Source organism: Perca fluviatilis, chromosome 10 (assembly GCF_010015445.1).
Source record: "Perca fluviatilis chromosome 10, GENO_Pfluv_1.0, whole genome shotgun sequence".
Classification (NCBI taxonomy): domain Eukaryota; kingdom Metazoa; phylum Chordata; class Actinopteri; order Perciformes; family Percidae; genus Perca; species Perca fluviatilis.
In genome coordinates, this window is record NC_053121.1 from 23575715 (window position 1) to 23595716 (window position 20002).

The 20002-nt window shown below is 42.7% G+C and overlaps 2 protein-coding genes across 2 annotated transcripts in view; one reads left to right on the forward strand and one right to left on the reverse strand.

The window, feature by feature from the left end:
- Positions 1-3862: 3862 nt before the first annotated feature.
- On the forward strand, positions 3863-9858 carry npas4a (neuronal PAS domain protein 4a). Its single transcript, XM_039812543.1, has 8 exons — positions 3863-4417; positions 4822-4976; positions 5074-5176; positions 5269-5578; positions 5715-5824; positions 5987-6122; positions 6248-8028; positions 8148-9858. The coding sequence occupies exons 1-8, from the start codon at positions 4243-4245 to the stop codon at positions 8174-8176; spliced, it is 2799 nt and encodes a 932-aa protein (XP_039668477.1). The 5' UTR covers positions 3863-4242; the 3' UTR covers positions 8177-9858.
- Positions 9859-12415: 2557 nt separating this feature from the next.
- mrpl11 (mitochondrial ribosomal protein L11) overlaps positions 12416-20002 on the reverse strand; it is a 38236-nt gene continuing 30649 nt past the window's right edge. The window contains exons 4-6 of the mRNA XM_039813911.1: positions 15393-15486; positions 14694-14853; positions 12416-12659 (exon numbers count right to left, since the gene is read on the reverse strand). Of these exons, the coding sequence (XP_039669845.1) occupies positions 12545-12659; positions 14694-14853; positions 15393-15486 (369 nt within the window). The 3' untranslated portion in view covers positions 12416-12544. The remainder of the gene's footprint in view (positions 12660-14693; positions 14854-15392; positions 15487-20002) is intronic.

Sequence of the window (20002 nt, forward strand, 5' to 3'; positions counted from 1 at the left end):
AAAATATTTATTAATTTAATGATTAAATAAGGTAATGTCTCCAAACTTACCTCAATTATTACTTGTCTCCTGCTAGTTATACTACAGCACTTACTTAAAAAAAAAAAAGTTAAATTAATAAATATTTTTGTTGCATCTCTTTTCGGTGTTGTAATTTGTAGACGGCCCTAAGCACTCGCTTTTACAGTAACAACAACAACAGCAGAGAGCAGAAGCCAGCAGGCAAGGTTATTTACATAAACTTCTGGTGTACTTACAAACTTTCCAATCCATCGCTTTATGAGAGCATAACCTATTTGTACTACTTGTAGACGGCTTGGGTATCATTCTTCGGCATTATTAGTGGGGTAATTTACGAGATACAAACGTATCGCCCATTAGCCCCTGCGCTAAGCTATTCAGCTGATAACGCTACTCTACGCTAACTCTCCCAATGTTAGACCCAGGTGAAAAAAGCTTCTGGGGGGGTGTTTGGCTCGAGGTCATGGTGCAAAGGACCCTAGGGTGAATTACTCCGAACCATCACTTTAAATCACAGCATCTCAAAGGGCTTTACAGGCCCACAAGTTTGCAAAGAAAACACGCAATAATTCTCATAGAATTGCCGCTATACTGTATAATGACATCAGGAACACAATCATGATCAGGATGATTGAAATGAATGACTAGGACTCGTATAGGTTACTGTATAAAATGCGTACATATGGCTGGCCTCGTCTGGTTGGAGGAGCTTAGGAGATAGAGGGGAGAGCAGTAGGAGGAGGGCTATATTTTCAAATTCTGGCGTGTTTGTTTGTCTTTTTCACAAAAAACTGCCTACCCCACTTTTAAACTAGGCTGTTAAAGTTGGAGTGTATGGAGATGAGGACCACAACTAACAACTCGTGTCATTATTGCTTACTCTGCTAATTATTTTCTTGATTAGTTTGTTTGTTCAATAAAATGTCATGAAATAGTGTCAAATGTCCATCACCATTTCCCAAGCCCATGATGAAGCCTTCAGTTTATGATCATTATTAGTAAAGCAGCAAATCCTCAACTAAGAATATGGAACCAGGGAATCTTGGCATTTTTTCTAGAGCGAATGATTTAATTTTCTGTCAATCCACAGTAGTAGTAGTAGTAGTAGTAGTAGACTTGTTATATGAGTGTACATTGGCATTTTTGTGTTAAAATTAATTTAAAAACAACTATTTTTTAGTCTGTACTCTAGCTTGAAATTGATTGAAGGCAGAGAGAACAATTGGACTCTAAACTCAAGATATCTCACACATTATCTCACTGTGCTTTCCCGGTTAGGGGACTCACCTGGGGCACCTGTTGTATTCATTAAGTCCAGGAGAAGGAATTACATCTGGATGATTTTTACCTATAAACTCATGCAACAGGGCCAACATCAAACCTAGTGAAAGGGTATTAGATGCACCTGAAACAAAAAGCATGAATCAATTTTAGTCATTTTAGTCAGGCTCTTTAAAATAGAAAGTAGATTTGCACAACCTCTGTACAATTATGTCTTCTCTGAGTGAACTGCTCTAATGAATGTGTATAGCGCTGCATCCAGAATAGCCAAAAGGAAAACTGATGTCACTGTCATGACACATTATAGTCCCCACTGTAGCAACAGACTGGTGTGTGATGTATTTCTATCTGCTCTGGAGGCGCTGCTCGTCCATGTGATGTGGAGCAGAGATGACAAACTCATTTTTCTCATTTGTACGGCTTCAAGAGCTCAAGTGAAGCTAATTTAACCTGTACACATTGAAAGTGATGACTATGGGTCATTTTAGTGGAAAAAGTAAATTAATCAGTACCTCTATGTGCAAATCCACCATTCTTCTCTGATCGTCTGGTAACAATCTGGTACCTTCGGGTTATTATTGAACAGGAAGCACTGATTGAAATACAACTATAGAAGAGGAAGCATAGATGGCTTAGTCATCCAGTAAGAAATATGAGACAAAGACAAACTTCAAAGGAGAAAAAACACACAGGTACTGAATCAAGTAAAGCTGAAACAAGAAGCAGGATGATTCATCAATGAGTTATCTTTTGCATATTAAAAACTGTCAAAGTAGGTAAACAGTAGGCCAAAGTAAGCAATACCTTTTGACAAATGGGCCTCATCCACTTGACTCTACATTCATCTTTATTCATCTGAAGTAGATATAGACCAGGTTCTGTATTCCATTAGAAATGGAGACACACACACACACACACACAACACACACACACACACACACACACACACACACACACACACACACACACACACACACAACACACACACGTACCATCGTATTGTATCCGAATAAAACATGACTGTGGACAGCGGCACAGATCCAGGTGTGTGTCTTCTGTGCTCGGATCCACATGTGAAGTACATACTATAGATCTATTTAAGGACGTTAAAAGTGAAATCGTATCTATAAATAGGACGATCGGAGAGGGATGCAGGGGCGCGCCTCGCAGTCCTTGTGTTGGTCACCAGACCTATTTTTAGAAACACGGTTTACCTCACATGCGACTGGTGACAGGTTTGCAGGTTGCTCAGTGCTGGCTGCTATTTGCGCGCGCGTGTCAAATTAATCATGAATGTCATTCATTAAAATGACTTCACTTTTCATTATGAAGATCGTCCTTGTAAGTTTTAAACGGAGGAAGAGAACAAAGCGCCAAGTCACACACAAACGTCGTTCATTAAACAGTTATAAAAGAGAATTATAATAAGATAAAAAAATATATAATAATAATAATAATAATAAATTATTATAATAACATCGTTGCTGGTGTTTGATGGTCTAAACTGGTTTTTTAGCGCTTTTCTGGTCAAACTGGCCAGCTATTTGTTTTGTTTCTTTCAGTGATTTGCAGTTGATCATGCGCTGATTGTTTCTGCGAGTCCATGTTTTTATTCTACAATCAACGCCTCCAGCCTCCAACGCAAATCCACTCAAAGTTGGTCTATTCTCGCCTGTTAATTATTAAACCCTAAAAACTTTACTGTCCATCACAAGGCAATTGAGATTTAACCTTGACATGGATCACAGTTTATATATAAAAAAAAACCTTACATGTAGTGTTTCAGATTATTTCTTATCGGCAGTATTGAGAAAAGAATGCTCACAAAATGCTGAAGATTGCCTCTTAACAAGACAAATGTGAAATTAACGATACAAGCGCAGCGTTCATGTCTAACATGTTAAAAATGGAGGCACATTCTGTGTAGGATTATGCATCCATTAGTGTTTTCAGATGCTCAAGAATGATTTCCATTCAGAAAAGGCGACGGAGAGACGAAGCGACGTGAAACAGCCTCAGCATCCATGCCAGTCTCCTGTAAGGTGACTGAGCATGTTGTGTTCAGCTCTGGATCATCAATCTCACATGTTTAAAATGTTGACAGTAAATGTGGTCAAAGTGGAAATGAGAAGAAAAAGTGGGGCAGACATATAAACACAGAGACTTCTTTCGTATGCAACCCAGTCTTCCCATCCCCCTCCTCCTGCTCCAGTACACCGGAGTCCGGTGACTCCGTTTACGTTTTACGCTTGCTCCGCCCCTTACTCGGTTTTGTCCAAATCGGGCTTTTTGCGTCGCCGGAGCTCCCGATTTCAGACCGACGTCATCACCGAGTAGAGGGAAGCGCTGACGTCGATGAAGTGTCACTGAAAGGAGAGGGCACGGGAAAGGGAGGGGGAGAGTTTCACCATTGCTACACTGATATGAGACATATCTATCACCCTCGCCTCCCCCCCACCCTTCTTCTCCACCCCCTCCCTCCGTTTTACGTCGGTGTCGGTGTGTTGGGAGCCCCCCTGCTCCGGTGGAGTCCCAGACTATATAAGTGACTGGCGAGCAGAGTCCCTCAACCAGATTTACGGGTTACGGACTTCTGTGCGAGAGACGGCTACCACAGCCGCCGATTCACCTGCACTGAGAGGGGGACAGACATCCAGCAGCCTGCCAGCATCCGAGCTGGGCGCTGTGGCGGAACTAAAGCAGACAGAGACAGGGCAGGAGAAGGTTTTATAACCTTTCTCTGAAAAACAAACCTAGCTGAGATGAAAGTCCAATAACACACCTCAGAGCTTTTCCACTTTTACAACCTGTCTCTTAACACATCTCGGAGACAGGGCACCCCGACTCCAGCCGAGGCACGGCGATAAACAACAGTCCGCTCTCAACTCTCCAACGCACATCTGGAGGAATTTCGATAGTTCACCGCAACCACCGGCCACAATGTACCGCTCAACCAAAGGAGCATCCAAGGCTCGACGGGACCAGATCAACGCGGAGATCCGGAGCCTGAAGGACTTGTTGCCCATATCCGATGCAGATAAAGCGCGGCTCTCATACCTGCACATCATGTCACTTGCCTGCATGTACACCAGGAACTCCGTCTTCTTCACTCAAGGTAAGAATGAATTTACTCTGAATAAAACGACCTGTTGATGAATGTCATGTGCTGCATTGACAGACTGAAATCTCTCAGTGGTGGAAATCAACAAGTGTTTTAGTGGCACTGCAGGCAATTGACTTGATACATATCTCATTTGGAAAAACCGTAGAGCTGTGGGTCATTCATTATTCGCAAATAGTCGATATACAAGCTCGTTAACGCGTTTAATAGAAGTTTGTCGCTGTCCATGGTGCTGAAATGCTTCAGCACCATAAATACAGCCGCGCCGCTGTCCATGGTGCTGAAATACACTGCGGCCACTGTTTTTCTTATTGCGGAGATCAGGTATGTTGTGTTCATTCTTATTAGGTTCAGGTTTATTAACAAATATCTTTCCTGTCCCATTTTTTTCTCTCTAGAAGCGGAAACTGCTGAGGAGAGCGCAGGGTTTCTGTCTTTCCTCGAACTGTCGGAGTTGATGCAGGCGCTGCCAGGTTTTTTGATGCTGCTGACTGGGGAAGGGAAGCTCCTGTACCTGTCAGATAGCGTCTCCGACCACCTCGGACACTCCATGGTGAGTCTACACAGAACCGATTCATTCGTAGTTCAGTAGTACTATTCAAGCTCTACTTTGTGCTTAATAAATAACGTTTCTGTTTGTAATTTTTCAGGTGGATCTTGTGGCACAGGGGGACAGTGTGTATGATATCATCGATGCCTCAGACCACTTTAACATGAGGAGCAACCTGTCAACCACCACGTCACTTGAGATGGGTAAGACAAACATTAAATTCACAAGTCTAATGCGGACTGACGACCAAATATGAGTTTTAATAACCCCCCTCTCATCTTCTCCTCCTCCACAGACCGTCTCTTCCGCTGCCGTTTTAACACCTCCAAGTCCGTGCGGAGGCAGAGTGCTGGGAACAAGCTGGTTCTGATCCGAGCTCGCTGCCTCTCTCCCCCCGCTGCCTCTACTGCCACTGGGTCCTACTGGACATCCAACCCCGTATGGGTGTGTTTCTGCTCCCCTCTGGAGCCCCACCCGACCCGCTCCAGCCCCGGGGCAGAGAGGGAGTCAACCTCCACCCCTCCTCTTCCTGAGGCCAACTTGTTTCTGGCCTGCTTCCACTCCCAGCATAGCCGGGACATGAGGCTGCAGACTGCCCAGGACAGGTGCGTTCACACAAATAGCTGATCCTCACCTCCACCTGTTGCTTTAATATTTACTGGTATATTAGACTGTTGATGAGATCACTAAATGGTTAAAAAATGATGCTCCTAACATATCACCACCCACTCTCTCCTACAGTGTGAGCGCCTATCTCGGCTTTGATGTGACAGCTTTACGCTCTTGCTCCTGGTACAGCCTCCTCCACCCACAGGATCTGTCACATGCCTCTGCTCAGCACCGCAGCCTATGTAAGTGTACTCTTCACACATACCTACCAGTTACAACCATCCATGCCCACACAATTACACACACATCGTGCACACTGGCACATCCACACAGTGAAAAACACTATGATGATTAATATGATTACATACAAGATGCCAACTTGTGCTGTGACTGTTGTTCAACAGTGAGAGAAGGAGGAGAGGGCAGAGCTGAAATGGTGGTGCGTGTGCAAGCTCAGGACCAATCGTGGGTTTGGCTCTACATGGTACTTCAGCTGCAGCCCGGAGAAATCCCCATCATCAGCAACAACTACATCATCAGGTATTTACTGCGTTTTTTTCAAACCACACACCAGTCATCAATTTCGGGACAAAAGAATGATGAATACAGAGAAAAACACCATCCTAACTTTCGGTTTCTCCTTTGTTTCTTCTTCTCTCTCTCAGTGAGTCTGAGGCCTGGTCAGTGCGTCAGCAGCTCAGCTCAGAGCACACCCAGCTGACCCTGGTTCTAAGTGGCGGTACCTCTCAGCAGGAGGGTCTGAGCCTCCAGTCTCCAGAAACCCTGTCCAGCCCAGACCAAGTCTTCACCCCAGGCAGCAGTGGCTTGTCAGCCCAGTCCTTTGACTTCAGCACTGCTGGCTGCAGTGTGGGCTCCTCTGATGAACCAGGGAGCTCTGCTGCTGAGGCCATGCAGGTGGAGGGTGACCCTCGCTCCAGTATCTCCTCTCTGGAGGAAGACAGCTTCTTTCAGCAGCATCCCACTGAAAGCCCCTCAGCTGCCTCCTCTCCCACTCCAGTCACTGTTGAAACAGTAGCAGACTTAGACTTTTTGACCCAGAACATTCTTCTGCCGCCGTCCTTCCAGCTCGACCCTCCACTGCCAGCTCTCCCCCTGCCTCTCCCCCCTGTCCCCACCTCACAAGCTCAGCAGACCAAAGAGTTTGTGTGCACACCACCCTACACTCCACATGTTGCTGGGTCTAGCTTCCCATTCGGTGAACCCCTCTTCAGCTTCGACCCCGCTGGCACTACCACTCCTCCGCCCTCTGCTACAACAGCCACCGCCACCACCACCTCAATGGCCCCTTCAGCTTCCTCCTCAGCTCCACCAACTACCACCTCCAGCCCCTCCCCCCCCACCACCCTGTCCACCAAGCTCCCGCTCAAGCTACCGACTCTATCCACTGACTTCCTCTTCTCTGCCGAGCATGGCAGTGGAGCCCTTTATGAGAAACTGCCCCCCACACCTGACAGCCCTGGAGATGGCGACTGCACCGTGATGACCCTGCCCGAGGTTCGGGGTCCACTGTATGTAGATTTACCACTGGGGCACCTCCAGTATCCCCCTGAGGGCCTCCTCACTCCTGAGGCATCACCCGGCAAACAGCCCTGCCTCTCCTTCTTCTCCCTGGAGAGAGAGAGGGAGAAGGAGAGGGCAGAAATCTCCCTCTTAGCTCAGCACATCAGCTCACTGGCAGAGGGATTCTACCTGGATCCACTCCTGTCCAAACTCTCTCCTCCCTCCATGTCACCTTCATCCTCCCCTCCCTCCCCCTTCCTGTCTCCCGCCGTTGAAACTGCTGATGTTGATTCAGTCCACATGCTTAGGGAGTTTTATCCCATCAAAACATGGAGAGGTCTGGACATTCCCATGTTCCTCGACGATGATGACTCTCGGTTTGAAGAGAGCATCCTAGAAACCCTCCTCCAAGACAACTTCATTCCTCCTCAGTCTCCTGGCCTCTCCTCCCCCTCCCCCTCCCCTATGCCCAATCCCTCCAGCCCAATCTCCCCTCAAACCCCAGTGTGCTGGCGCCAACCCTCCCAGTTTGAGGGAGTGGGCCACTTCTGTAGCGTCCAATCGGCGCAATGTAACTCCATGGTTGGGTGCGGGGCGACTGTGGCTGCTGAGGCCGGGGCAATGGCAGAAGGAGAGGGGCTAGCGGAGGAAGCAATGGAGATCGAGATGGTGTCATCTCCTGTGTCCTCTTGCTCCTCCATCCCAGCTTCCCCTCCCCTCATCCTCACTGCCTCCCCCAGCCCTGCCACCTCCACGCCCATCGTCTCGCCCATGCCCGCTGTGTCTTGCAATCAGTCCCTCCTAGAGGAACTGGCTGTCCTGGAACCCATGTTTGGGGCAGGTGCCTCGATCGCCCCTGGCTTAGGGCAACAACCTGAGTTGTATCAACTCCAATGTCATCCATCGCCACAGTGCTTCCACAAAGGTAAGAATCTGTCTCTTTTCTTTTATCTTAGTCTTGTTAAAAGAGATGAAAAAAAACATTTCTGAAAATACATCACTAACATCCTCTTTCTCTCTCTTCCCTTTTTTTGTCTCTTTCAGATGGGAGTGGAAGTGTTCCTCCGTTCTAAAATAAGTCTGTGACTTACTTCATTAAGTATGGCATATTGTCATATTTTGTGGAGCCCCTTTTACTGAAAAGTAAAAAATTATTAAGTGTATAAATATACATAATGTATATACAACTTAAGGACTTTAACTCCTACATGTCTCCTAAGAACAAAGATTGGCTTTATATTTTTGTTCAGTTATTTATCTGTATACTACTACAAAACTGGTGCAACATTTACATGATGGTTAAACCACATGGATCCATAACTGACTTGGTTTTGAGTCTATGTGGTGTCTTTCAGCTTCTCTGTAACACAAGCTTCAGATATGATCAGACAGAGAAACCTCTCTGAACTTGTAAGCGCTGTTTAACTTCCAGATGCGCATTTGTATTCACTCGTAGTGAAAAATCTGTTGTGAACAAAAAAAGAACATTTCTTGCTATTTCAATAGAGAGATGAATTATAGCACTTTTATGCCTGACATGCAGCAACGCAAACCCAAACCTCAAATGTATTGGAAGTCAAATGTTTACAAATGTTTTACATCCTTAGGATGACCACTATCAGTATGTCCAAATAAGTTCCTGCCAATAGCTCTTCTATCTGGTCTTCAGAGCCAGTACCGCTCTGATTCGATAGCACTCTTGCCTTAAAGGCAACATCAAAACTCAAAAATAGTAATTCACTTTTAACCAGAGATACTTTGAGCTTTGAGTTTGCAGCTTTAAACCTTTAACATTTCATATTTATCTCTCCATCTAAAATCTTGTGTATCGATGTGATGTGCAAACAAAAAAGGAAACGTGAAGAGATCCTGGCATGTGAAGATCTCAAGAATGTTGAAGACGTCCATTGCTTTACAAGATATAACACCAAACAAGAAATTGTCTGGAAGTTTGTCGGAGCTCTGATCATGTCACAAATCCACTGCTACGTTGTACTGTACATTAGACTCTGAATGTGGGCTCTTCAGGTCCCTGCTGGCCTGAGGGCAGTCGGCTGGATATTGTTGCAGCATCAATATTTGCAATGCTGGCAGCTTATAGCGGCTTCTGCGCGCCTGAAATGGCCCTGACCTGCTGAACTCTGAACTCTTTATCATGTCCATTCAACATGGACATTTACATCGTTGCTCCACTGGAGTGCGGTGTAGTGAGGCACAATTGACTATGTGAATGAGCGATTCTTCTTTTTTGAGAGGGGTTAGATTACAAAAGTTTTGTTTTAAAAAATGAAAATAGGGATGGGGTGCTATTTCTATTCAGTTACCAAGCGACACGGGTTGAGAATGGTACTATTCCCATGGTGTCGATATGCTCACGTAGAGTTGTCTACGGTCAAGTAAAGGATTGATTCCTACGTTCTAGCTATTAAAGGCTAAGTTAATATACATGTGTAAAATTACTGTATTGTATGTGTGATATTTGAAAAAGATGTTATTACATATGCATTATGTCTGTGGATATAGGCATATGTTCTTTTCAGAAAGGTTGTACACATTTGTACATTTGTACAGTTGAACAATATTGGTCTGTGTATATAAGAAAGAGATTTTTATTGCATAAGATGGAATATATTCTAAACATCTTACTTCCTGCAGAATGGACATTGTGGACCAGTGTTCTATTGTGTTGCTTATAAGTGTATTTGATTGTCATACAAATGCATTTATATTAAAAGTGCACTTAATGCGGCTGATGCATTTGTGTCGTCATAGTCAAGCCCCTTGTTCCTCCCTCAGCCTCATCATCCTCATCATCATCCCACCATCCCTGCCTCTTTTCCGCCCTCCCATACACTCTCCTCCATTTCTTCCCGTTCGCTCAGCAACAGCACTGACGCACACACATGACGAGACAGAATGAGACACTATCTGACTCAGACTGACGCACACTCTTGGCATCGAGGTTTTTGCGTGCGAGCATGTGCACACAGGCACACACAGTGAGCCTCCCACTTATGATGAAGCACACACACATAATAGTAGGCATGTGACCCCCCAGCCACCCCTCTTTACAAATCACAGTAGCCCACATTCACTCGATGTACCTGTGACTCTATTAGCGCACGGAGTGGTGTAAGACTCCATATATAGGCATTCCTGCTCAAGAGCTCTGACTGAAAGAGCCTCTCGTCTATTCTCAGCCTCCATTCAGAAGGATCGAAGAGGGGAGGGCTGGGGAGAGAGGGGAGACAAAGAAGGAGTGAGAGGAGGCTAAAATTAGAGGTACAGTAAAGAGGGATGTGGGACAAACTGATGCTATGTAGCCACAGGATGGAGAGGTGAACATAATTACAATCAAAGGGAAAAAATTGATTAATATAACCCATTTTCTGTACATAATGATAAAAAAAAAGAAAATATAAAAAATGTGTTTTACGGATCATTTTATGCCAGATCTCATCACCTGTGCCACATAACAGATAATACAGAATTTATTACATTTAACAGAGGCAAAGCTCTAAACATACTGTTTTTTTTTTTGCAAGCGAACATTTTGTTCCATCACTAGCTGCTTCTGCAGTGTCTGTGGAGTGAAGATGAGCAGTGGAGGAAGTGTGCTCAGCTGAATGCTGCCATCCTCTGGCAAAGACAAATACTGCACCATAGAGGAGCATAGTGTGTGTTGTGCAAGAGACCATGTTAGGAAAAGGTTATGAAGAGTGCAGGGGTGAGGACATATTTTTATAATTCATGCTTGCTGGACCAAATATTACTACCAGGTGTGATAAATGACACTATTCAAAGCTTACATAAAGGTAAAGTCCATGTAGGGCTGGAGGATATGGCGGAGATCATTAGAGTATTAAAGGGTAGGTTCACATTTTTAATCTGACAAAACAATACTCACATGCACACGGTCATTGGTTGGTGATATTGTTCATCCTGTCCATAGTGGCCTTGAAGACAACCCTTCCTTCTTTCTATTTCCTCAGACAGCATTTCCTTGCAGAGCTGTAGGAGGAATAGTAACACAAAGGTGGACATTTGTGCTTTTATCTTTGTAATGAATTTGTAATTTATACAAATACACACTCACACAAGAGGAGTTGGGAGGTGGACCACTAAACTTCGGATTAATAGACGACGTCTACCTCCTGAGCCACAGCCACCCCAGACTTTGATGCCGGATGATTCCCTGAGTCAGCTGAACTTTAGAAGTTTGCACAGAATGAAGACTGTGACATTGAAATCACCTTAGGAAGGATTATCTTCACAGCCAGTATGGAGTGAAGGAATAACTAGAGTGAACAATAACACTTTGAATGTCTATACGGGCATGTTAGTATTGTTTTAAGACCGATTTAAAAAAATTGAATCTAAATATTTTCTGATATCAATTTACTGTATTGATACATGGCAAATGCAGGAAAACACAAATAAAACAGTGGGATGTTCCATTTAGGGCTGGAACGAATGAATATTTTCATTTTATCAGTCAATTATTTGTTTTACAATTTTGTTACAATCTCAAAGAGCTCTGTTTCATTCTCTTTGGTGCCACCTATAGCTATAAGCAGTAATTGTTGAAAGTCTCAACAGCAAATGCAAGGGCATCAGTGGGGCTCAATCACCATTGTGTTATATCATTCGGTGATGGATAGTGACTTAACAGACATTTATGAATAAAAATCTTCGAGATTATTACTTTAAATATCACAAAATACTGAAAAATGGCCAACCAAAGATCCCAGAGTGCAAAGTGACATCTCCAAATTGCTTATTTTGTCTGACTAACAGTCAAAACCTACAATGTTAAAAAAGCAAAAAAAGCAAATCCTCACATTTGACAGGCTATAACCAGTTCACGAGTGCTACTTTGGTGGATAAATGACGTCACAATAGTTGTTGGTTAATGAATTGTTTCAGCATTGGTTTGGTGGTACATAAACAAACTCTATTTCTGCAAAACAAAAAGTTAAGTTGATAGGTTGATGAGGTGTGTGAAATGTACAAGAAACCATCTGCACAACCTGACAAGAAGCCAAACCGCTCCAGAAGTGTTAATAATATATAATAACATCAAAGAGACTAAACATACACATCTTTCCAAAACAGAGAAATTACAGTTTCATTAGCTCGACTCAGAGGAAAAAAACACTCCGGGTCATAAATATTTTCAATAGTTGAGTGGATGTTTTTGTTGTTAAAATGTAGCTGACGTTAAATCTTTTAAATCATTCTAAAATAGTGAAACCAAACAATATGCTGTAAAGAATTTAAATATCAGATGTGAATAAGGACACAGAAGAAAATAAATCACAAACTAACTGTTTATTAACTGACAGACACAACATTAACAGTGTTTTTGTATGAATGTGGTTTATGGATGCAGTCAATACAAATAGGAATACAGGGGTTGAAATTAAAAATGTTGCAGGTCTTCATTTCTTTTTGCTTGTCAAAGCTTCAGCTGCGGCGGCTGCAGCGGCTGCTGCATCAGTTTTTAACTTCTCCTCCCTCTGCTCCAAGAAGAGTTTGTACTCATCAGCTGAGAGACTGAAGAGGAGAAGGGAGGAAGAGAGGGAGGGGGGGGGGAGGGAGGGGGAGAGAGAGAGAGAGAGAGAGAAGGTACATTTGACTTACTGCAACAGGAAACTCCAAGCTACTGTTAAAGGTTAAAAGGCAAAACGTTTAGGACGGCATTCCTTGCATTACTACATCATTTTGTAGTAAAATCTAATAAAACTGGACAAATGTGGATGACAAACATCACATCAAGATATTTCCAGTGGAGATGGTGATATTGAATAACGGACATTTCTACTTGTTCCTTCAGCTATCTGCAATATTAACTATAACCATAGTTTAACCATGCTCTCATCTCTGGACTCCGCACAATGCAGCAGTGTTCAACAACCATCCAGGGAGAAATCCATTGTAAAAGAGCCAGAGATACAAATTTCTCCACTGACAGTACTCTCAATAAATCATAATGCACTGCAGCTGCAAGACATGTTCAGCTTTAAGTAAGGGGGAGAAAGGGATTCTGGGAAAAGTACAATATCATTATGTGAAGAAGAAATAGATCCAGCAGGTTGAGGGACTGTGATTGTGAATGAATACCGTAACAGTTCATGCTGTGCACGTAATAAATGATAAATATCGGAATGAAAACACAGGTGGGTGTTAAGATGCAAACCCCTCAAGGGTACGCAAGTAAGTTGGAGGAGGGGGAAGTATCTGTAAAATCTAAAGCATCCTGATATAAAAGCAAGATGTGCAATCTTTGTGAAGCTTATAGCATTCATCTTGGTCCCAAGTCCATACTGCATACTGATTGTACACAGTATATACTGTCGGTGTCTTAGTATACGTTTTTGGAGTATGTGTATATCAAAAAAGTCAACATACTTAACAGGTTTATACTAATAGGACATTATGCAACATGTGCATCGACGCACGTCAATCAAACTGTGACGTTTGAATAACAACTTGTATAAGTCTCTAAAACTAAACTTGCACCATAAACAAATCTAAATATACACTGAATAATTCCAGATTGGTCGAGGTACACTGGTAGAGTACAAGTAGATATTGTATAATATAATGATGTATTAGTATGATTAAGGTACTGTAAAGGACCTGCAAAGATTAATAGAAACATTAGCTGTCCAATTAATTATTTTCATGGAGAAATGATGACACAATAGGCCCTTGGGCACAGACACATAAATATGGCCCTCCTCATACATTGCAGCCACCACATTTTAAAACCCTAAACAGCCACCCCCAGCCTAAGTTGTCAAAGCTTTACGACATTGTTTGGACTACGAGAATGCTCAAAACACTGACATTCATTTTGTAATTTATTTGCTTACTCTAACCTAAATATGCACTGTGAAGCTGTATTACATCGTAAATATTACAAAGATAAATACTGAATAGGACTCTGTCTGGAAAGATGCTCAATATTAAAGAACTAGAGGTTCTTCCCGGGTCCACTCGGTTCCTCATAAAGAGGTAGGGTCCTATTGTATTGTAAGGGGTCTCGGGTGTGTGTCAAAGATCCGCGAGTAGAATTGAGCGCTCCATACAGACCCCTACAAAGGACTCAGAACGGGATCAAGAGCATGAACAGATAAAATGTGACGGGACATCAAAACTTCTGTCTGAGCCCTTTGACTCTACAACAGTTATTGCTGCAGGGCCATTTTATTGAATTTGATTATATACTGAAGCTACTGTAGGTGTTCATGTTATTGTGGCCACTGTGGTCACTTCACTATTATCTTATCTGACCTCTAGTGGCTGTTAGGAGGCATAGCAGCATCTACAGAGGACGCCACCTGCTGCTGCCTTGTAACTCTGCTGGAAAATGTGGTGATGTTTTATGTTTCTTCTGTGTTTCATTGTTCATTTAAAGAACTTAATACAAAATGATAACAACAATCTACTTGGACCGACGAACAAGTCCAGGACAGGACCATCTTCTGACAGCATTGCTTGCATGCACACAGGTCGGGTTCATGGCACCTCAGGTCAATACAATAATAGTATAGAAAGCGCACCGAGCACAGAATCGAGACTTACTCGCTGACAATCTTGATGCCGAGTGAACGAGCTGAGCCGATGATGCTTTTGACGACGGTCTCAAGGGAGGAGTTCCTCATTTTGAAGCACTCGTCCTCGGCTTTCACCTGGGCAATCTCATACACCGCCCTCACCGACACCATCCCCGCTGTCTCGTGGCCTACACACACACACACACACACACACACACACACACACACACACACACACACACACACACACACACACACACACACACACACACACACACACACACACAAATAGAGTTCAGGGTGTAAATGAGGAAGAAAAAACAGACAAATTCAATAAATGTACAAAATACTGTTTGGCATCAAAGAGGACAAGTGTGTGTACGTGTGTGTAAGTGTGTGTGTGTGTGTGTGTGTGTGTGTGTGTGTGTGTGTGTGTGTGTGTGTGTGTGAGAGACAGTGTAGAGGTGGTATTACGAGTCAACTGCTGAAACAAGGCTGGAGAGAGCTTGGAGCATAAAAGTTGGAAATCCATAATTCTCTTTTCTTAACACGCCACCTTCGCTGCTTCCTTCCTCTGCTGCAGTTCCCCCGCATGTCATGAATATAACATCAATCACAGCAAAGCTCAAAACTGAGCTCAGGGAGAGACGTGTGTCCGTTACAGGATGGGCTCAGCGGGTGCAGATGGCAGTGAGAACAGATACATCAGTGCAGTAGCACATCTCACCTGTCTTGCCGGCCCCTTTCGCAATGCCGGCTGCTTGCTTGAGAAAGTAAGACACTGTGGGCTGGCCAATCTTCAGGTCATAGGTTCTGTCGGGCTGAGGAGACGGAAGAATCAAAATGAAAACATCTGATCAAATGTGGGCCAGAAACTGGCTGTAGCTAGGATTCAGATATCTATAAATTGTTCTTTTGTTCACATTTATTTGTTCATTAATTTATTTATTCATTCAATTTGACCGTTCACTAAGCCCCACCTCCCTTAGTTACTGTTGCTACCCCTGTCAAACTTTCTGTTCTGCTCGACATATATGCAGTTTACAATGACAATGTTGGCAGATTAAAAGGAACACGCCGACTTATTTAGACTTTAGCTTATTCACCATATCCCCCAGAGTTAGATAAGTCCATACATACCCTTCTCATCTCTGTGCGTGTTGTAACTGTCTGACACCCCCAACCGCTAGCCTAGCTTAGCCCAGATCCTGGAGGTAACCGGCTCCATCTAGCCTACTGCTCCCAATAAGTGACAAAATAACGCCAACATTTTCCTATTTACATGTTGTGATTTGTATAGTCACAGCGTGTACAAATAACAAGGTCACATGAGACACAGCCGTCTTCTAACCGTATAGAAACTGGGAACTATATTCTCAGATGGCGAAGCACTGCTACTTGGGCAGAGTGATTAGCGCAACACCTGAAAAGCACCGTTGTTACTCTCTGCTCCTCACCAAGGGGGTTCTCAGGTGCTGCGAGCAAATCACTCCGCCCAAGTAGCAGTGCTTCACCTTCTGAGAATATAGTTCCCAGTATGTATACAGTTAGAAGACGGCTGTGTCTCATGTGACTTGTTATTTGTACACGCTGTGACTATACAAATCACAACACGTAAATAGGAAAATGTTGGCGTTATTTTGTCACTTACTGGGAGCAGTAGGCTAGATGGAGCTGGTTACCTCCAGGATCTTGGCTAACCAGGCTAGCGGTGGGGGCGTCAGACAGAGTTACGACAAGCACGGAGATGAGAAGGGTATGTATGGACTGATCTAACTCTGGGGGATACAGTGAATAAGCTAAAGACCCGATAAGTCGGCGTGTTCCTTTAACAATTGAAATTCATAGTAATTGATGACTGATGTAGAAGACGTAACATTTAATAAACCGCATTGTTCTTGTATTAAAGTGTAGACCTAGTTATTCCTATATTATAAGAATAATGACGAATAACGCAACGTAGCGCTTTCTTGGGTGACGCTGGCTGGTTAAACTTACTTTAATCCTATTAAGAGCAGCACAGAGCTGCTAAAATTACCATAAACTCTGATAACCTGGACGAATGTGAGCTTCCAGACAGTGGGACAATATAACAGTCCTGGTCATGAATAACCCCACAAAATAATGTCATATGAAATGCTCCTCAAAGCTCAAAGCTGTAGGCTAGTTAGCCAGACATGCTAACAATTGCAGCTAATGTTAGAAAAGACAAACACAATGATCCATGATTTCTGCACTTTTGTTTTGTCGCTCGCACTCGCCCTATGCATTCATCATGCAGATAAATCCAAAGTTTGACAGGCTTGAGGTGACTGGTTACAGTTAACTAAAGGCTGCCAGGAATATAACTGGAGAAATACTACGTTCATCTATTGGATTTTTTTAAAGATTATTTTTGTGGGCATTTTTATGCCTTTATTTTCACAGGACAGATGAAGCCATGAAAGGGGAGAGAGAGGGGGAATGACATGCAGCAAAGGGCCGCAGGTCGGAGTTGAACCTACAGCCGCTGCGTCGAGGAGTCAACCTCGACATATGTGCATCCGCTCTACCAACTGAGCTAACCCGGCCACCATCTATAGGATTTTAATTTAATAAATGGATTAGATCATTTTTTTGCCCATAAACCCCCAAAGTTGAATGTAAAAAGCCTTCAAAACCAACTATTTGTCATTTCTGTGTAATTGTAGGATTTAAACTTCTCCTAAAGTAATATTATTCCCAGAATCTATACTGAAAATGTGTCCTTGGTGTCCTCAATGGTAGTTATAGCTCTGACCAAAAAAAACTATATCTTCCTTTAGGACTCTTGATAACTTAAATTAATAAAACTGAGTAGAACCAGCATAAGTCCAAAAAATATTTCTGTGCATCTAATACTTAATTTTAATAAGTAATTTTCAGATTTCAAGTATCAACGTACTGTAGCTTGGACCTACTATTCACGAGAGGGTGAATTCCTCCTAAAAAGTCAAAGCTCAGTGCTTCGTTAAACTGCAAAAAGTTAAGAAGCCTTTATAATAATAAGACTTCATGATTAAAGCTAACACAAACACGTATTGACCGCTCTCTGGTCTTCTTCAAAGGCTTCAATGAAGCAGTGCATTGAGATTTTGGAGGAAATCATTCCCTTTCTTGTCTACAGTATTGAAGCTATCCGTGAATCAGGAGTACATGCTTTTTCTTCATCCCTCTCAGATTAAAGTAGTGCTTCCAATATTTGTTTTCATATCTTGAACCTAATTACTTCGTGTTCATTGCAACAGTTATTGTAACAGAAACAACAATTATACTACAACAATCTATAAGAATATTAGATGTTTGGTTACTGTGCCACGTCTAAACAACAAAGTAATTTATCATTTTGTCATTTTTTTGTGACTATAATTTAAATCTATGCCCAATAAACTGGGAACACAAAACTGGCATATACTTTATAAGATTAATTTTATTAGGACAATGCACATTAATCAACATTTCTGTAAATGCGCCAGGCTCATTTTTAACTGTTAATTAATCACCCGCAACTAACTCCTTTTAACAGGGCAAAACACCATGGTACACAATAATTTGTTACAAATTGTAACACTTATAATTCTAATTTTACAAAATTACAGCATGTTTTAATGTTCTATGTCTTGACAGTAGAACAAGCCACTATAAACATATAATAGGGCTCAGTCATGCAAAAAACATCGTAATATACCATAATATGAAAGAGGCTGTAAAGCTCCGCAGATCTAAGGAGAGGTAATTGACAATGCTGCAGCTTTAAAGAGGATGAAATAATGTGAACACATAAAGAACACCATAAACATTGAAGTAATCTAACCCATTTACATGAGGTGTTTACTTTATTTTATTTAGCCCCCCCCCCCCTTCTCCCCGCATTCAACTGTGTGCTGCACATCTGCTCTCCTGCCTCATTTGCTCGCCCTTTCTATCCTCCCCTAAGGAAAAAAATTAAAATAATCTCTTCAGCCTCAATGAGTTATTCTGACCCTTTCCTTTTAATTCAGATTCCTTCTCTGACCTTTATTTACTAAAACGTGACGTACAGATCCAATCAATAAATCATCTGAGGAAAGATGCTTTGGATCATCTGTTATCTGAGTCATCAATACAAAAAATACAAAAACAAACAGACAATAAACTGTAGGCTGAGCTGAGAAGATACCACAGAGCAGGTGATTTGTCATCAGAGTCGTGTTATCTAACAGCAGTGACCTTTCGACAAAGGGAACAGAATTTTTCTCCATCTATAGAAAAGCTATTGGTTGCAAAGGTCCGATGTGTCGCTGTTGTTTCCACCTACATTATAGCGTTTGACAGGCAAACCAAAAACCAAAAACATACAAAGACGGAGAGAGAAGGGGATAATAGTGTAGGAACGTTATGAGAGCTTTCAGGCTGAGAGTTAAATAAGAGGTGTTTAAGCATAGCATAAAGACTGGAAACAGTTGTCCAAAGTTAAATAAAAAATAAGCCTACCAGTACATCTAAAACTCATTAATTAGCTAGCTCTATCTTGTTTGTTTTGGCCGTCCACATACATAAATTGTTGTCTGGCAACCTATGTGACAACAAGACACCAGGAGGTCACTGCACCCAGCAACTGTTTGCCAAGAAATGTTAAACTGTTCCTTCAAAGTACGATGAAAGGCACTGTGAGAGGTGCTACTGACAAGTCGGAGGAGGTGAAAGTTGAAATGTGAGAAACATATACGTCTCAGAGGCTGAAACATGTTGCATCATGCACACGTTAAATATCACACACAGTACATTGTGAACAGAACAAACACTACAAACCACCAGCAGATGGCAATGGTTGGCAGCAGCGAGGCCCCACGTGTGATGGCAGAGCTGTTGCTGCATATTGCAAATCAAAATAAATTCACGCCTTTTAAAGGATTAGGCTTCCCCTCCCTCCATCACAAACCTCATTACAACACACATTTATTCCTTCCATCACAAACCTCATTACAACACATTTATTCAGCCGAAAGGACGCAACTCCTTATTTGAAACAGCACACAAAGAGGTGGGGGGGGGGTGACGCGTCACACAATGTGTGGTTGTGTAAAATAAAAACTACAAGCTCATAACACCTCTTTTCTGAGTAATTCACGTTTCTTGCATGCACTTAATGCTTCTTGACTCCAAGTTCCTCTGGGCATTGCTTCATTAATGAATGCAAATGGCAAGGCTTACTTTGGTGGAAGAGTATGAATAATGAAAGTGCTCTGGTAATGTTATGCAGCTAGTGGAATTAACCACAATTGTGGGAGGGAGTGGTGCTAAGTGTAAAGGGTCAGGGATGGGTTAGAGAGCCCGACA